General features: G+C 46.0%; 1 protein-coding gene across 3 annotated transcripts in view; it reads left to right on the top strand.

Moving 5' to 3' along the window:
• Window positions 1–19,188, top strand: part of LOC147459949 (oligomeric golgi complex subunit-like protein) — a 64,521-nt gene that overhangs the window by 26,391 nt on the left and 18,942 nt on the right. For 2 of the 3 annotated variants that reach the window (XR_015187922.1, XR_015187921.1), the window contains exons 2-12: window positions 7,881–8,093; window positions 8,176–8,500; window positions 8,581–8,742; window positions 8,825–8,924; window positions 9,398–9,595; window positions 9,686–9,788; window positions 9,933–10,133; window positions 10,482–10,586; window positions 10,786–10,908; window positions 10,991–11,125; window positions 11,212–11,380. Coding sequence is in view for 1 of the 3 variants with exons in the window: in XM_086511109.1 (XP_086367235.1) it covers window positions 7,881–8,093; window positions 8,176–8,500; window positions 8,581–8,742; window positions 8,825–8,924; window positions 9,398–9,595; window positions 9,686–9,788; window positions 9,933–10,133; window positions 10,482–10,586; window positions 10,786–10,908; window positions 10,991–11,125; window positions 11,212–11,328 (1,782 nt within the window). In the remaining 2 variants the exon portion in view is untranslated. Of the gene's footprint in view, window positions 1–7,880; window positions 8,094–8,175; window positions 8,501–8,580; window positions 8,743–8,824; window positions 8,925–9,397; window positions 9,596–9,685; window positions 9,789–9,932; window positions 10,134–10,481; window positions 10,587–10,785; window positions 10,909–10,990; window positions 11,126–11,211; window positions 11,688–19,188 lie in introns of those variants that run through there. The other variant, XM_086511109.1, reaches the window with a different exon arrangement.

Here is a 19,188-nt window from a genome sequence, read left to right as displayed (position 1 = left end):
ACAAAATCAGCGCTGTGTATGCGCTGTAATTTGACTGTTTTTCAGCCATACGGACGCCAGGATCATTGGGAATCGTGCCCCACTGGCAAAGGACAGTTAGGGGACTGTTTGGGGCTGAAAACAGGGCAAAAACCAGTAAATACAGCGTGCTGAATTTACTGTTTTTGGACAGGAATCAGAGGGTATACGACAGTGCAAGCGAGTTCCAACAGGGGAATTGGTTTCGCGCAAGTTTTGGGGTTGTTATGCTGCCGAAATTTGGCCAAATCAAATGGTATCTAGGTGGATACACGTGAAGGATTCCCAGGACCTTACCTTGTAATTTACCCTCCTAAAGAATAAAGAAATACCGAAAGGGGCGCCAATTTTGGGGCCTACAGGTTGTCGGCGTCTGCTCGGAGCATTCTAGCTTCCGAGCCGTGTGTGTATTCAAGTGTTAACTCCCGTCGCAAGTTCTCTTTGCAAAGTGCTCTCTGTGTGTGTGTTTAAAGTAAAGAATTTCGGGTGAAAGCCAACGCCTACCGCCCTACGGGCCGGTTTCAGATTCAGCCCTAGCTTCAGCATTTTCAGATTTCAGCATATAGACACCGCAGAATAGCCCCCAAACCTCACAGATCTCACCTTCCCGCAGCAGATCCTTGCCGCACGGTTAGATCAGCCAAAGTTTCCAGATTCAGCCCGCTTTTCGCAGATTTCAGCATCTGCGTTTTCAGCCCATTGTCGTTGCATCGTCGTCGTCACCGACATAGAGTCAGAATTCAGCAGATACAAGATTTGGAGATTTCAGCCCATAGCGTTTTCAGTTTCCAGCCCGTCTCGTCGCCATCCTCATCGTCGTCGACATCGTCAGCAAGTCCATTGCATGGTAGAGATTTGTGCAATCAATTGTAGACCGCTTTCGCCATAGAGAGTGGGGCCTTTGGAGGAGGGTTTGACAACATTTTGGTGTCGTATTCTTCTCGCTCTATCTCTCAGTCTCAACACCTTCATTCACAGTGTTTGCCACTTTGTTTGTGATCATTTGCACTCTCTCACTAAAGGAATGGAATGCTCTCCCTTTCGGAATTAAAAGGAACCCTTGAGCACAGTTCGGAGCACTAATCTTGAGCAAAGTTCAACATTCACTTTCGCTGCACCTTACATAAACGAAGAGGTTGGTAGAAAAGAATCCCACAACCTCTCGCAATATGCGTCCAATGAATCTCCCTTAGTCATCCGAAGATGGTTCCAAGCGGTTCTTACATCTCGTTCGTACTCCTGAGTCAACCAAGAAGAAATAAAGAGCCGTTTGAATTTCAACCAGTTGATTGGGGCTTCTTTCCTCAAAAGAAGAGTGGACCGCCGTGTTCAAGCATTTCCTTTTAAAAATGATGCAGCCCTCCCGATCTTAGAGTGTTCTGAGTAATGCCCTCCATAGAAGGCTTATGTCAAACTGTTGGATGAAGACCAAAGCCCTCGAAGCATCTCGGAATCCAGAAAAGAATTCAAATTTTAGTGACTGTCCACCCTCTTTAAATTCCTTTGTCTTCTTGCTCTTATCTTCGAGGAAGTCGTATTGATTGGCTATGTAAAAGTGCTTCTTCTTTGCATAAAACATGTGGTCGTCGGAGTCCGAACTGTTAGAGGATGACTCCTCCGTAGAGCTATCAGCAAGTGGTTGGAATCTGAGCTTCTTTGCCTTTTTCTTATTCTTTCCAAAGCTTTGCTTTTTGCTTCGCTTCTTGCCCTTTCTGTCCTCCTCACTCGAGTCGAAAGAGCTAGAAGAATTGTCAGAAGAAGAAGAACTGGGTAGTCCTTCAAAATGCACACGCTTCTTCTGCTTTCTTGCAGATGTTGCAAATGCAAAAGAAGATTGACGGCCCAGGTAACCAGGGTAGTTAGTCCCCTTCTTTCGCTTCTTCAATTGCTTTTTCGATTGATTCTTGGTGTCCAAAAGCTGACTGATTTGGGTTTGAACCACCTCTTGAAGTTCTTCTTCTGTAAACATCCTCGGAGTAGGAGGTTTCTTGATTGCCGGTTTGATTGAGTATGCACTTCAGCCATGGACTGCTGGTCAAAAATTTTGCAAATTGGGGATCTTTAGCAAATTGAAGCATTTACTTTGTGCACTCGTCAACCTGTCGTCGACGTTGCATCTCCAAAAGTTCATACTGTGTAGGCCGAGGTGGTCCATACTGGTCTTTTGCTAAATCGCTTGAATCTGCCGTATTGCCTCCTACCGCTTTAGCGATTACAGAAGAGGTCGATTGATTCTTTTCGGAATCCATAGGTGTCGCAAGAAAAGGGATCGGATTTCCGAGTAGAAGAGAAATCGGTCGTGCTCTAATACCACTGTAACAAACTTGGACACCCCAAGTCAAGATTCTGTCGCGACACAACAGAGATTCACTTCAAAAACACTTCACAAATTTAAGAGTCGTCACTGCTCGGCGTAGTTTCGTGCCAAGAGAGATTGGCCCCAAAGACTGGCGCCCCTTTCAGTATTTCTTTTATATTAATCTTTGAGCAAAGTACAACTGTCTGCCGTTGCTCGCTCTCAGACTCTGCGTCCAGATGCTTTGAGAAGTGGGTCCCCTTGGGTCACTTATACAGGTTACAAGGGATGCTAACAGCAGAGCCCCAAAAGTATGAAACTCAAAAGCAACTTCTCCCAAAAGCTGCCAGCCAAAAACAGTCAACACTAATTGCGGAAATCCGTACAGTAAGGCCACGTTAGCCCAGTGCGTTTTGTGGCAATCCGTACAACAGTCAACGGGAATCGCGTCCGTCCGTACAATATCCACAACAACATGCTCTTTGCTTGATTAGGCCCCTCGGCTAAGGTTCATAAGTTGGAAACACTTCTTAAAGGTCGTGCCACATCATCAGTTTGTGAAAGTAAAACCATTCCGTAGGGTGATAGACTTCAGCTTTCACCCGATATTTACTCTGTTTAACTTCACGACACAAAGGAACTTCACAAAGAAACCCGTGATAGGAATTCAACACCTCAAACAAACCACGGCTTGGCAGCTAGAGCGCTCCCAAGCAAATAACGACGCCCTATTGACTCCAAAGACTGGCGCCCCTTTCGGTATTTCTTTATTCTTATTACACTTGAGAAAAACCTATAAACTTCTACAAGCTGTCCCACTTTTAACGGGCTGAAATTTCCCTACTCTAACCCAATATTTGGCAGCATAACTACAATAGAAGTCTTCTTGGACAAAATTCCAAGTAAAAAGTGACTTTCCCGCACTTTAGAGCACTTTACAAAACCTGGCGAGAAATTACAGCACGCTGAAATCTCTGTTTTTGGCCTCCAGTTTGCACCAAAACACCTGTTCGGTGTTTCCCTAGCTTCCCCAAAGCTCCTGGGACCTGTATGCATCAAAACTGGCCAAAACCCTAAACCTTCAAAAAATTACAGCAAGTTGTAGTTCTCTGTTTTGCGCTCCAATTCGCGTGCCGATCACTCTTGTGGGTAGCCCTCAAGCTTTCTTCACCCTTTGCATCATAATCAAAGTGCATCTGCTTCAAGAATTCTAGATGGATGAAGTTCTCTGTAGCTCTGGGGTCAAAGAAAATAAGGGCTTTGAAGCCACTGACTTTGCCATATGCTCAGCACAATTCATTTGTACTCTCAAGGCGTATGCCATAGTTATCAGAAACTAGTCCAATAGTGGGTCTAGCTCTCTTAGTTGGAGGTGGCACTGAGGTTCTCTCGACCGTTGGTGGGGGCGTCGGCTCCGTTGGTTTATCAATGCGATGCGGACAACTAGAATGGTTATGCCCTGTTTGAAAGCATCCAAAGCATCGGCCTTCTTGTAGTAAAGTGTCTCGTTGTTGAGGCGTCAAACGAGGCCTTTGTGGTTGATTTTCATGAGACTCTCGAGAATTTGTTCATTGTTGCCGAGAGTTGTGGTTAGTGGCCAGAGGTTCTTCTGTGGTAAACTCTAGCTTTCCCTTCATCAGTTTGTAGCCGACCGTGGCACGGTCCATAAGCTCTTACATGGTGGAGACTTGCTTGGAGAGACAATATTCCTGCAATGGTGATGGTAGTCCTATGGTGTATCGCTTGCATTGGGTCTTAAAGGGAACGATCCTAAAGAAGGGCACCGGACGGTACACGTCGATAAACCTTTGGTTATAGTTGTCCATGGTTTCGGTGGCAAGCATTTTCAAGTTGCTTCACTCTGCCAAAATTGGACTTCAAACATAGAAGTCATGTAGCTGCGTGCAAAAATTGTCTTGAAAGCTTGCCAAGTCCTTGGAGCATGCGGTTGTGTCGTGATTGAACTCCACCATTGCATAGCATTATCTTTAAGGAATCCCGCTGCTCGAGAAATCTTGGATTCTTTTGTATAGTTTCCCAAAGCATAGATATTGTCGAATTGCTGTAGAAACTGCAATGCTTTCTTCCGATCTTTCACCTCGGAAAAAGTGAAAAATTTGATTGTCGTGCCGCCATCCTTGAAATCTTTAGGTTGGTTATGCGCATATCTCGGGTATGGATAATAACGGTATCCATATGGGCTCCAACCATTGTAGCCCGATGGCGGTGGAGGTGGGGGCAATGGTGGTTGCACTGGATCAGGGTCAGATGGCTGCACCATATTCTTGAAGACTCCCAATCGGAACAGACGGCTCGGAAGGTTGCCGGTTGGAAGCCCTTGTACTTTCTAGTGTCAGAGGAGGAGGTGCCACTTGAGGCATCAGAGGGGGTAACATGCAATACAAAAATTGTTGAAAACTTTGCAGCATTGGAAGATTCTGCTGAGGATGCCGCAAAAGAATATCGTGAAGCTTGTCGAGAAGAAAGTGCAAATATTCTTCTGAATCCATAAATGCCATGTCTTGGGTTCTTTGTGGCTTACGCCTTGTGAGACAGAGCGGTGAAGAGGGGAGCGCGCCCGATGCGCGATGAAGTAAGGGTGGGAGTGACTAATAAGTCCGGGGTCGAGACCTGAAGATACTTCAAATAAAATTCCAGTAGCCTCTGGTTTGCTCTATCTCCTCTTTTGTAGGACCTGTATGCTTTCAGAAAAGCACACACCTGACGCTCTGATACCACTGTCACAAGACGGGCACCACGTGCCAACAGAAAGAACAGACTGAACAGACTTTTAGCACTTCAATAACAACTGAAACTGAAAGAGAGAGAGAGAGCACACACGACACGGAGTGGTGGAATTCCACCCAAGAGAGTATTGGCCCCAAACCTTGGCGCCTCTTTCCGTATTCTTTATATTACTTGAACTCAATACAATGCTGGTACTTGCGCTCTGCACCTTCTCACTGAAGCATGCCAGAGACTGAGCCCTCTGCACTTATTTAAAGGCCCTTGGCTTGAAAAAAAAGCAGTTACAGTGAAAAGCTTCAAACTCAAATGCAACTTGTCAAAAAGTGCCAAAAGCTACCAGCACGCTTTGCGGAAATTCATATAGGTTCCACGCCATCGGCGTAAAACGTAGAAATCCGTACAACTGCCACGTCAACATTGCTTGTGGAAATCCGTACAGCTGCCATGTCAGCATGCTAGCGTGAAATCCGGGATTCTATACAGCTTTGCCACGTCATCAGCTCCCCACACAATTCTTCTTCTGCTTCTGCTAGGGTTTAGGCCCCTCGGTCGGGATTTGCCAGTCGGCTCCGTTTTTCAGTGGCTTGATATGTCAGCAATTTGTGGCATTAGTCACCCCAACCTTGATGTACACAGCAGCAGTGTGGGCACCCGGTTCGCTTGTTTCAAGGCAAACACACAGTGCCACAGGACATCGTTAGAGTAGAGCTTGCCTCCCCCCCATGGTAGTGGAGGCACTCTTTCAAACAATCTGCTTTATCTAGAGAGTGAGAGAGCTCTTAGCCGACAGACACACGGCGAGCATTTGATACGACAGAGCTTGGTACACACAGTTTAGAGCATGGTTCGGAGCACATGGCCTTGATCTTGAGAGCCTGCCACCTTTCTAGTATGACCCCGACTCCATAGTTACGAGGAACGGGAAAGTGGAACGGGAACGTGGAATGGGAACGCGAAACAAAATGCCATTCCCTGTTACGAGTACTCATGTTTGAAACACGGAACGGGGATTCGGAACGGGAACTTGGAATGGGAACGGGGAACGGAGACCTGAAAACGGCCATTCCTTGTTACTATGCCCGACTCACCCCAGGTTCATCTCTCACGCAGTGAGAGAAACATAGTGCTCCGACAGGATCTCTAGCAGCTATACATCAGACTGACTTGGATCACATCTCCCCTTCAGCGGAAGATGTCGCACTACAAAGATTATTTCCTTACCATACTGGAGGACGGGTTCATACAACGACCACACTATATGGACATTCACATACCGCACAACTCACGAGTAGCGATTGGTCAGCTTAGAGTATCATCACACATGCTAGAGATAGAGATGGTGCAGCGGGCGCTCTCATGACATTCCTAGGGAGGAGAGGGTCTGCCAAGTATGCAGAGAGAGAAGGTGGAGCACTTTGTTTGCAGATGCAGAGCTTACGATGATTTTAGAGGCCGATACGAGTCACTTTTTAGAGGGCAACCTACCCTCCGCTAGGTCATTCACTCTCGAGATCAGAGACAGCTGGGGCGTTACGTGCTGGAGATACAGAGGCACAAAGACACTGCTACAGCCATCTACAGAGACCCGGGGGGGGGGGGGGCACGGATAGTCACAACTTACAGATTTTTTCCAGAGGACCACACCCCCTCCACTCCCAGATCCACCGAGGGGACTGACTCTCCAGCAGGTTGAGACGAGCCAGGCCAGACGATGCCCACGTGTGCTGGGCCCCACGACTCCACCGCAAACAGATTGAGGAGATCCATACCCGAGCGCGTCGAGCTACTGAGGAGCGACGAGCCCAGATGATGGCTCACCCAGCTACGTTCATATGAGCAGCTCTTGCTCACGATCCTCCCATGTACCACATTTTACACCCTCCTATTAGCACACGATAAAGCTAGCTAGCTTGATGCATTTGCATGGTTGAACTACCTGAGCATATAGACATGCACATACCCCTAGTACTGCTTGATCGGGCGATAGAATTGGGGCGGTCCCGTCGCCATCCGTGGGCCCTCTCGATATCGACGTAGATTGCGACAGAGGATCCATAGTATGCTGGCGCAACATGGAGCCATCCCAGATACTGATGTATATGTATATGATGCCTCGACTGTCAGAGAGCTTCATTGTATCAGCTCACCCTTTGTATCAGCTTTCACCCCACCCCTACCCACTATTTTCTTGTCAGTTCTTTGTACCATTTCTACCGAGACCTGGTATGAGATTCATTACATGTAACCTTTTGGTGTCATAGGTCATTTTGACCTTGACGTTAATATTACATTTCATTTCATCTCTCTCTCTCTCTCTCTCTCTCTCTCTCTCTTTAATTTCCGTACTCAGACAAGATATCAGATTCACCAATTGTAACTTTTTGGTCTCATAGGTCATTTTGGCCTTTCGAAGACGTTTCATTTCATTTCATCTCTCTCTCTCTCTCTCTCTCTCTCTCTCTCTCTCTCTCTCTCTCTCTCTCCTGCTGGCTACTCAGACATTTGTTAGGGTTAGTCTTTGATGGGGGCTTCACTCCTCCCAACACACCACCCTAGAGTGGAGGGAGCAGTAGTGGTGTGTTGGGAGGAGTGAAGCCCCCATCAAAGACTGGAAGATAATTATGGGCGAGGTTGGGATAGCTGCTAATGTTCTATGCTATGGTTTTTAACTTGTCGATGAATTAATGCTTTTGCATTGATGGCTATAATAAGCTTGATTGAACCCGTCCTTGATTTTTGTGCGCGCGATTTTTTCATCTTCTTTGTAATCAGTCACTGCCTCTTTGGGCATCGTTGAACTTTTTGGTGCATGTTGCAGATCGAGAAGCTTTTGGCAGAACTAAAACGCATGCCTGAAGATTCATCTAGTACATCTCAGAGCTCCAAAATTGTTGGCATGCAACCACTTAGCAATGGTTCTGTCGATGACTCAGCAGAATCTGTTGTGAGCCTAGAGGAATCACGGAGCAGACTTCTGGAGCGTATCGCCAGTGAGATGAACCGACTGAACTTCTACGTGGCTCGGATTCAAGTACTTGGCAATCTAGATACTTCTTGTTGCACGTACTGGCTGTTGAAAGATGTCTTACATTTTCCCGATTGTAAATTTCCAGGATCTGCCATTTGTCCAAAATATGGAAAATAGAATTCAGAGTGCAAGGATGTCTCTGGATGCAAGCTTACGTGAGTCTTTTGAAGTCGGCTTGAGGCAACGCAACGAGGCTGTTATTTTCCGTTGCCTGCGTGGATATGCTGCGATTGACAATACTCAAGGAGCACATGAGGTGTTTCGACTCTTTGTGGTGTCCCCTATCATGGAGAAGGTCTTTTTAAAAGAGACGGATGCAGGGCCAAGTGATTATCTGGAAGATGATTTCAATGAGATCAAGAGACATATTGAAGTTGATTGCAAATTTTTGCTTGATATCACCATTGCAGGTCTCCATAATTCTGTTTGCTTTTGAGGATTTTGTACTAAGTAGCATCATTTTTATTGCCCGTGTTGTGTCGCCATCCAGCAAATTCTGGGGTACAGGCATTTGACTTCCTAGGTAGTTCAATCTTGAAGGAATTGCACACTTCCATTCAGAAAAACAAACCGGGAGCTTTTTCACCTGGAAAGCCTTCCATCTTTCTTGCGAATTACAAAGCTAGCATGAACTTTTTAGACCATCTTGAAGGTACATGATTGTTGCGGACTTTTTGAAATAATATTAAAGCTTTGGCAGTAAGATTAACCTCATGTAGTTGCTGTGATGTAAGGTTATTGCCAATCTAAGTCTGCAATTTCTACGTTTCGATCTCAACCTGCCTACTTGGATTTCTTGAAACAATGGAACTTGGGAGTTTACTTTACGCTAAGGTGCCACAGGCTTTTTAATAAAATGGTTGTATGCATTATTCTCCCTGGTTTGTGTCATAATACATAGATCTTGTTTGAATAACATCACTCCCATGGATCTATTCTTGTTGATCATTACATGAGTTTTATGTGAATGTGTAACATAATTATCACCTTCAAGATACTCTGGCAGGAGGAACATGAACGTTTTTCTATAAATATAGTAGTTGGAGTATGACGTTGTATGAGACTGTTCTGATTGTTTGTCTGTGGGGGTAAGTATGTGCCTGTGAAAAATTGCAATGAGGTCATGTGCAAGGGTAAGCATCGTCTTTAAAGAATACCCCAATCGGTCTAAGCGCATACAATATTTGTATCAAAGATGCTATGAATTGTTCTTCTAAACATTGTAAAAGGCTACATGGTTTGACTAATGTGCATGACAAGCACTGATCATAAGTTCATCAAAATCTGACTGCTAATTACTGCTGCAGGTTTCAAGAGGTTGCAGGGGATTTAGATGGTGCTCTAAGTGCGACAAATCTGGGTCGCATTGCAGACCACTCACTGGGTCTAGCACTTTCACCTAGTGCGGCTCTTGAGCGCTGTTTGCTGAAGTGCTGGCAACCTGATGTGTTTGTCCTGTCCCTGTCTGACAAGTTCCTTGGTCTGGCTCTACAGTTGATGTCACGGTAAGCAGAATGTTTAACTTTTTTGGGAGGACTTATGCTATGTCATATGAAAGGGTTTCGGCGACGTCTGATAGTCGTTCTTTGACACAGATATTCTACATGGCTTTTGGCAGGACTGGAAGCACGCCAATCTGGCAATAATACAAATGGAATGGAATGGGCCCTAGGTTCTAGCCCTGAGGATCTTGTTCTTGTAAGTTTCAAGAGTAGTCTTGAATGAAAAGGCTTCTCACTTGTGAGTGGTGACAAGAGCATAATACCAAGTTGACACATGCTAGTTGGTTTAGCATAGCAAGGCCATTAATGTGGTGAAACAAAGTCTCTTAAACCTTTGCAGGTTAAGCATGACGTGGAGCTTCTATCAAGAATGGTGAAAGGGACTTATTTGGAGAGCATCAGAAATGTGTTCCATTCAGCACCGAAAGAGGTTCTTGCTGCTATTGAGGATAGCATACAGGAAGGGGCAGATAAATTGATTCATGTTGTACCCCACATCACTGAGGCTTTGTCAGACGTTTTTGTGAAACGGAGTATTGAGGTTTGTTTTAGAATCTGTCTGTCCTCTGTTGGTGTCTTCTACTCTTTTCCCTCGAGTTAGTTATGTGTGAGTTCTCAGATGCCCTCACAGGGCATCCATTTAGCAAGTTCAGGCAGTGGTTTTCAAAACCACAGTTTGTGCTATTATCAGTGATTTATAATGGCGTTCACATCCCATGATCTTGGAGTTTTCTGGTGTCTTCGTGTTATGCGCATTCAGAAAGTTTAATGCCTTCAGCAGCACTGCATGAAATTACTTGCTTTGTTATGCTTCTGTAAGCTTCACTTCTGTCCTCATGGTCATCTTTTTTGTAAGCAATAATAAGTGATTTTTTTTTCCCTTCTGTAGGTGCTGACGCAGTTGAAAGGCATTACAACAACTTTTAGAATGACAAACAAACCATTACCTGTCAGGCATTCCTCTTATGTTTCGGGAATCCTTCACTCAATTAAGGTTTTTTTGAGAACCATACCTTTGCCCAAGTACTTTTATTTGTGTCGAAAAAGTGTGTTAATTTTTCAGAACAAATGTTTTGTAGTGATTAAGAGAAATGCTGGGAACCTTTTTGATGAGGCTCAAAAGACAAAAGAAGTGAATGATTATGTACTACACTTCTCCTTGGTATGATTGCATGGTCTCTGTTTTTTTGCAGGCTTTTTTGGATGGTGAATATGCGTCTTATCTCTCTTCTGAAGAGAGACTCCAGTTTGTTGCGGGAATTGGGGAGCGAGTTACCTCTCGATTTCATGAACTTGCAAAGGAGCTTGTGACTGTGGTGAGTTTATTTTTCATAAATTTTGGTTAATGTAATTTCTGATGACATATGAGTATTGAATGACCAATGTTGATGGATACAGACCAAAAAGATGGAGTCTTCTCTTCTGCGCTTTAGGCAAGGTGTTCAAAGGGTGGGGACAGCGGGTGCAGATTCTGGTGAATCCAATATTTCGGACACGGATAAGATCTGCAAGCAGTTGTATCTTGATGTGCAGGTATTGTTGATTTTGACCTCTTTATGGATGGTGTCCGTTTGACAGCTTCTGCTTAGTTGGAGTGCTGATTTGGCTTCCTTATGTAGGAGTATGGGCGTCGTCTTCGTTCCATTGGAGTAAAAGCAGAAGAGCTGCCTGTGTACATCATGTTATGGCAATGTGTGGCACCAGAAGCTGAAAAGCAAGGACCCATTGTTTTGTGATCTTATTCATGTGCATTTCCTGCTTACAAATCTGAGTTCAAAATGGGAAAAGGTACGGGCACAACATACTCCATTTCCTGCATACAGTTGTGGGTTTAAAATGGAACAAAGTACATACCATTGAGAACAGGAGATGGATGTATCATACTCACATTTGTGTTCATTTGGGTTCATAGTAACGGCATGGCACAACACTTCTCCACATAGGCTTCGAATGCGGAGTTTTATATCTTCCTGCTTACAAGTGGGTTTAAAATGGAACAAAGTACATACCACTGAGAACAGGAGATGGATGTATCATACTCACAATTGTGTTCGTGTTTGGGTTCATAGTAACGGCATGGCACAACACTTCTCCGCATAGGCTTCGCATACAGAATTTCTCTCTCTCTCTCTCTCTCTCACTGGCTCCCCCCCCCCCCCCCTCCCCCTGCTGCCCGCTCATGCTGCTGCGCGCACTGCTGTGCCCGCTGCCCCTGCTGCTCCCCCTCTCTCTCTCTCTCTCTCTCTCTCTCTCTCTCTCTCTCTCTCTCTCTCTCTCTCTCTCCTGCTGCTCCCGCTCGTGGCCCCCCCCCCCCCCCCCCCCCCCCCCCCCCCCGGCTGCCCCCGCTCGTGCTGCTGCACCCGCTGCCCCTGCCACCCTCCTGCCCGCACGCGCTTCCCCCCTCCCTGCTGCTCCCTCCCGCTCGCGCTGCTGTGCCCCTGCCCCTGCCCCCGCTCCCTGCCGCTCCCTCGTGCTCTCCCTGCAGAGGTGCGATCGCAGAATGTCCTCGATGATGGAGAGCTTCAACCCTCAGTAATTGAAGAGCTTAACACGATTAAGGAACAAGTGCGGGCCGTGCAAGAAGGTGGGGAGCAACTAAAAGAAATGACGACCTCATGGGTAGATGTCATCACAAAGACCCAACAAAAAGCAGAAAAGATCGAAAAATGGATCGAGATTGTCAAGAAAGGAAAAGGTAAGGAAATAACCCCCACCCCCACACCAACCATCGTCAACTTGAGACTAGAAGAGGAGCAAAGGAGACGTGTGCAGGCCTTACATGTAAGGATATGTGGCCTCAGAGACCAAGATAATGTGGATGAAGAGGTGAAAGAACTCGTGACTTTGGTGGGGGTCAACGAGTAGACGCATACGAGGGCTTGGAGAGTGGGCACTAAGAAAAGTGGGAGCAACGGAGAAACCTCGAAGGAAAGGGCACTCATTCTCCGCTTCCCCTCTATGGAAGCGAAGAAGGACTTCTTGAAGAAGAGACCGACTCTAAAGAAGACTGGCATCTTTCTTGGAGATGACCTCACCCTCTCACAGATTGCTCATATGTAAGAAGTAATGCCGGAAATTAGAGCAGCAAGGAAAAGGGGAAGATTGCGTTTTACAGGGATGGAAAGGTGGTGATATTGGAGCAATGCCCCGCATGACGTGCGAGACCTATGGGACCACATTAAAGATGGCAACCTGGAATTGTAATGGGTCACTCTGTCTTGATGTAGGGGCCTTTGAGGAGAGCTTCACAGGAAGAGAGATCATTTTCTACTCTGAGACGCATCAAGCCCCTGGGCAATCCATGCCACAGGTGAGCAGATATAGATGGGAGACAGCCTGCAGACGGGAGACCAAATCGGGAGCATTGAGGATGGGGCTCAAGGGGAGTGACAGTTCTATTCAGGGAGGAGTTGTAGCCATTGATATATATAGCGCGCAAACATGAACAGGCTAGGTACATGTGGGTGAGGCTCAGGGCAAAGACGGGCAGATACCTCTACATTGCTATCTGTTACTTTCCTCCGAGTACATCAGTATATGCATCACCTAGAGGACAATCCCCCTTTGCTATTTTGGATAATGACATATGGGAGTTTTCCAAGGATGGTGACATTATCATACTAGGGGATTTCAATGCTAGGACTGCCCACCACCAGACAATATTTTATGATACTTCCGAGGAGATGCTTAGGGAGTTGGACGTTACAGAGATGGGTCTATCCAGACTATCACAAGATGAGGAATACACTGAGTATGGCAGATACTTGATAGATGGGAACCGCACATAGATTGGCCATTTTGAATGGCCTACAAAGATTTTCGACAGCTGGAGGTTTTACTTGCTTTCCACACCGACATGATGCCAACACAGTGAACTATGTTATGGCCCAGCCAAGTCTCATTCCATTCTTTCAGGATTTCATGGTGGGCACTAGGCCAGTTGGAGTAGCAGTTGATCATGCTATCTTGTCTTTCACCCTGACGTTTCAGTTCAGCACAGCTCCATTAGGAGAGGTCCCCCTACACACTCTGTATACCTTCATGAGGGAGACGGATTTTGTGTATATGGATGATATATATAGGCAGCTATGCAGAGTCGGGACGGCCACTAGATGAACTCACTCAGATACTAACAGAGACGCTCCATGATGCAGCATCAGAGGCATACCCCCATAGCCAGCCTACACGGAGACAATCTGGGAGCATGCCCAAGAACAGCTGGTATGAGGGAAGTGCTCATGGAAATTACCACACATAGACAATCACCGATTATCTTTCGCCGCCTAGTGCGATGAAAGAAAAGGGCTTATCTATCTCAGCAAGAGCGGGATCTGTATCAGCTATTTATAAGTCAGGACTCAGGCGAAGCACGGAGGCTATTCCACGAGCATTCACCACCATCGGGGGAATATGCCACATCTCTCTACACAACATCAGGGCAACCACCTCTGCCGGACCCACTAGAGACATGCCTGAGACATGTTCTTTCTTTACTGCCGAGAGGGTAAGTAAAGCCATTGACAGGATGAAGACAAGGAGAGCACATGAACATGATGGTCTGGTAGCAGAGCACTTCATCCATGCCAGAGATATTCTTGCAGAGCTCCTGGCTTTGATGCTTAATTGAGCCATGTATGAAGGCTTCCTTGAGACTTGGAGTATTTCTACGATTGTGTCTATTTTCAAGTCAGGAGATCCCATGATTATCGCACCATCATGGTTGGTCACACATTAGCTAGGCTATATGCATCCGTTCTTGAGCAGGAGTTGAGTAGATGGGCAGAGCGAGAGGGCATAAGAGCACCAAGGCAAGCAAGTTTCAGGAGAGGTTTCTCCACTCTTGACCATATTCTGACACTCAGAGCTATTATTGAGGAGGGTAGACACCATGGCAAGAGGATCTATTGTAACGTGCCTACAAAGCTGATATGGGGTATTCTGGCTCTATACAGGATAGTGATGGGGCGGGTACACACCACTGAGGGAATGTCTGACATGGTCCACTCCACTATTGGAGTAAAGCAAGGATGTCTCCTATCCCCGACTCTATTTGGGATGCATGTGGATGAGTTTTCAGACTATGTAGAGCGTCAGGGAGACAGGGGGGACTCAGCTAGCAGGGCAATGGATTCCGTGTTACTATATGCTGATGATATTGTGCTGATTTCTGACTCTCCAGAGGGGATGCAACGTCATTTGGATGCTCTGCATACATTTGCTTGCGAGAGTGGACTGTCTGTCAACCTCGGAAAAACCAAGGTTATGGTGTTCAACACCACACCACAGTGGGTCAGTGTAAGGTGCAGCGGAATGAATGTTGTATTTTCTCAAGATTAGTGATCTTTATTTGCTCAAGGTTCCTTTTAGTTCTTAGGGAAAAAGAGAGCTTTCCGTCTTGTAGAGTGCTGTGGTCACGAACAAAGTGAGTGGATATTGTGCGTGCAAGTGAATGAGACTGAGAGAAGGAGAGAGAAGAGATACGACACCCGATAGGTTGTAAAACCCTCCTCCGAAGGCCCCACTGCGAGAGTGGTCTACTTTGATTGCACAAAGGTGTACAATGCGTATGCAATGGACTGATGCAATGGGACCATGCCGATGACGACGACAGTGATGACGACGACGACCTTATGGCTGAAATCTGAGATCTTTCTACTGCTGTCCAAAAACGCTATGGGCTGAAATCTGCAAATCTTCTATCTGCTGAATTCTGACTCTATGTTGATGACGATGTCGATGACGACGATGCGACGACGACGCAGATGCTGAAATCTGCGTTTTCCGGGCTGAAACTGTAAATCTTGCGGAAACTGACCGTGCGGCGAGGAACTGCTGTGGGAAGGTGAGATCTGCAAGGTTCGGGACTCGATCTGCGGGTACTAAGGGCTGAAAACTGAAAACGCTGATGTTCTTTGATCTTCCGTTGCGGGGAATCTGCAAAACACTAGGGTTTGTAGCAGATGCAAAAACGCTAGGGCTGAAAATCTGTAAATCTGACGCCGATTGTCTGCAAAGGCAAAACGCTAGGCTGATCTGCTGTCTGCTGTAGTCGTCGGGGCTGATCTGCTGTGTCGTGATGACGCCGGGGCTGATCTGCTGTGCACAAATCGCCAAGGCTGATCTGATGCAAAAACGCTAGGTCTTCTGTGGAGAAAACGCTAGAGTAGTCGCGGGGGTTGGTCTTGCTGAGAAGTTGCTTGTTGAGCAAGGTGCTCCTGCTGCCTCTTCTGCCAGAAAGTGCTAACTTGGGTTTGCTAACTTAGCAAAATTGCCCTACCTACTTTTGTTGGAAAGTCACTTAAAAATAATAAGTGAAAATACCAATAAATAGGAAAATAGGCTAAATGCACTGGAAAATTCCCCTAACTGATGCGAATGGATTCTGATGGGAATTCCGATGATCATGCTGTGTGCAACCGGAGGATATGTATCTATGCTAAGTGACTGGGCATGCACGGTCTACGAATAGACTCACAAAAGTGCCAGATCACTGCTAATCTAGACTTGACTGAACTGACTGAACCCTGCTGTGGTGTAGCTTGTCCACGGACACATAGGGTTGGGATGTGTTACGTGACATCCTCTCCTTTTCAAAGTGAGGTACTGGTACCGAATTGTATGGCGTCGATGGAGATCGCCAACAACATCCGGAATCCTGGAAGGGACTCTTCGCCGGCCCACTCTGATATGTGGGTCGTGCGGTACTTGAACTTCATAAAGGTCTGCAACGCTTGCTTCTTTGGGCCGCGCCGAAAGCGACAAAGTCTTATGAATCTCCTTTCTTGCTTCAACTTCGTCTAGAGTCCTGCTTCTTTCGTCTTCAAGAATCTCCATGGCTGAAAATTCCTGAAACCATCTCCAACACAAAACCATGAACATACCCATTCCATGTAAAGTGAAGGAAAAAAATCTTGTCTTCGCTAAAGACCGTGTATGCAATGTAGATGAACATAGAGACGGTGTGATAACCCGTTCATCAAACACATGCAAACAATGAGGTCGAATCTTTTCTGTTTGATCGAAATCAATCAATTGTGGCAAATCACAATGGAAATGCCCATGCTTGGTGCTCAAACTATCATGTGATCTTTCGGAAATTGTGTCATGCCAAGGAAGAGACATGGAATGTGACTTCTTGACATACAAACTTTTCAGCTTTTCATGAACAATCCGCATACATACGTGCTCATCCATGAGAGAAACGTGCTCAACATACAATATGTCATGCCTAGGAAAAGGGATCACATAACGATGCTGACTGAAATACAGGAAACCGTTACGAATGAAACACTCGCACAATGCGTGCGTATCAATCATGCGAACAGATAATACTTCGTATGAGGGTTCTTTGGACCAAGGCTCGAGAGCCAAGATCGCTTCTTCGGGATCTATCGAATCTTCTTGTGGGGGATCTGTGGACCTCGACTCGAAAGCCAAGATCGATTCTTGGTGATTGATCGAATCTACAACGAGGTTAGCTTCGCTAGAAAAAGCATCAACTAACACATCATCCTTGTGAACAATCACATCTTCTTCATGCAACTCATCATGCTTGTGAGAAATCACATCTTGATCATGCAAATCATCATGCTCGTGAGAAATCACATCTTGATCATGCAAATCATCATGCTTGTCATTGTCATCCAAATCATTATGCAATCATTGGCATGCAAATCATCATGCTTATCATTGTGCTTCAAATCATCATGCAAGTCATTGTCAATCAAATCATCATCATGCTTCACACAATCATGCAAATCCTGTGTGTCATGCTTTGGAGAAGAAGAGACTGAGAGTCTCCTTTCCCCAAATCTCTTGCATCTGTGGCTGAACTTGAGAATAGAGTCGCCAAAACTCTTTGTTTTGTCGGTCGCTTTGTTCTTGTATTGCTTTTCTTTCTGCTTTGTCTTTTGCGTGCCTGCGATCCATTTCTGCTTTTCTTTCTGCGTGTCTGCGTTCCATTTCTGCTTTTTTTTCTTTGCATTCACGATCAAATTCTGTCATTCTTTCTACATTTCTTGCTTCGCGTTCTAACTTCCTTTCCATAAATATTTGGTTCAAAGCCTCCATAGGAGTTAGTGCAATCCTTGATGTAGATGGGGAAGGGGGAGGGTCAGAAAAACCTCCTTGTGGGGAAAATTCTTCTTCGCCTCTCTCATGCTCATCACCTCCAAGAGAAGTATCCATTCCGCTTCGAGTGATGACCATTCTGAAGTTGTGGGTTCTTGTGGGTTCTTAAGTCCACGAGGGACTTGGGTTCTTAAAGGTCTTGGGTTCTGAAGTTCACGAGGAACTTCGGTTCTTGGGTTCTTGAGGATCTTGAGGTTCTTGAGGTTTTCTTTCGCTTGCAATCGCGTTGGAGAAGGATCTTCTCTTCACCCGAGTTCTACACTTTTCTGCGGGCGCACCCCTTGGCGGCCTTGCGCTCACACCAAGGTTGCTTTTTCCACCTCACGTTGATTGGCCGGCCGCTAAGTGCACGGTCCGCTCTCAATGAGTGAAAAGAGACACAAGGGGAGGCTGGACAAGCCCTTCTTTCTTGGGATTCCTGTCACTCTTCAACAAAACACGATTAGGAATCGCCACGCCCAAGTAAACTTGGGTTCGTGCGATCGCAACAAGCAAAAAAAATTCTTGTGGTTCTTCCCTTGAGTAATGCAGAACACTTCCAAAGCTCTGATACCAATGTTAGGTGCAGCGGAATGAATGTTGTATTTTCTCAAGATTAGTGATCTATATTTGCTTAAGGTTCCTTTTAGTTCTTAGGGAAGGAGAGAGCCTTCCGTCTTTATGGAGAGTGCTATGATCACGAAGAAAGTGAGTGGATATTGTGCGTGCAAGTGTATGAGACTGAGAGAAAGAGAGAAGAGAGAGTTTGTAAAACGCTCCTCCGATGGCCCCACTCTCATCGGCGAGAGTGGTCTATTCTTTGATTGCACAAAGGTGTATAATGCGAATGCAATGGACTGATGCAATGGGACTATGCCGATGACGACGACGATGACGACGACGACGACTTGATGGCTGAAATCTGGGATCTTCTAATCGCTGAATTCGGGGGCTGTTTCGGTGGCTGAAAATGACTGTTTTGGCTGCGTTTTCTTGGCTGAAAAATGAGGTTTCTTAGGGCTGAAAACTGATGGTCTTTACGGGCTGAATCTGCTACACTTTAGGTGAATGATGCCGGTCTTAATTTGCTGCTGAAATCCAAAAACGCCAGGGGCTGAAATTGGTCCTTCTGTCGCCGGGGTTCTGCAAATGCAAAAACGCTAGGCTGATCTGCTGTGTCGTGATGACGCCGGGGCTGATCTGCTGTGCACAAATCGCCAAGGCTGATCTGATGCAAAAACGCTAGGTCTTCTGTGGAGAAAACGCCAGAGTAGTCGCGGGGGTTGGTCTTGCTGAGAAGTTGCCTGTTGAGCAAGGTGCTCCTGCTGCCTCTTCTGCCATTTAGTGCTAACTTGGGTTTGCTTATATAGAAACTTAGCAAAATTGCCCTACCTACTTTTGTTGGAAAGTCACTTAAAAATAATAAGTGAAAATCCCAATAAATAGGAAAATAGGCTAAATGCACTGGAAAATTCCCCTAATTGATG

Source organism: Adiantum capillus-veneris, chromosome 4, assembly GCF_014529385.1.
Source record: "Adiantum capillus-veneris isolate H3 chromosome 4, ASM1452938v2, whole genome shotgun sequence".
Taxonomy (NCBI): Eukaryota; Viridiplantae; Streptophyta; class Polypodiopsida; order Polypodiales; family Pteridaceae; genus Adiantum; species Adiantum capillus-veneris.
The sequence above is the reverse complement of the archived record's forward strand: the minus strand, read 5'-3'. Positions and strand labels throughout refer to the sequence as shown.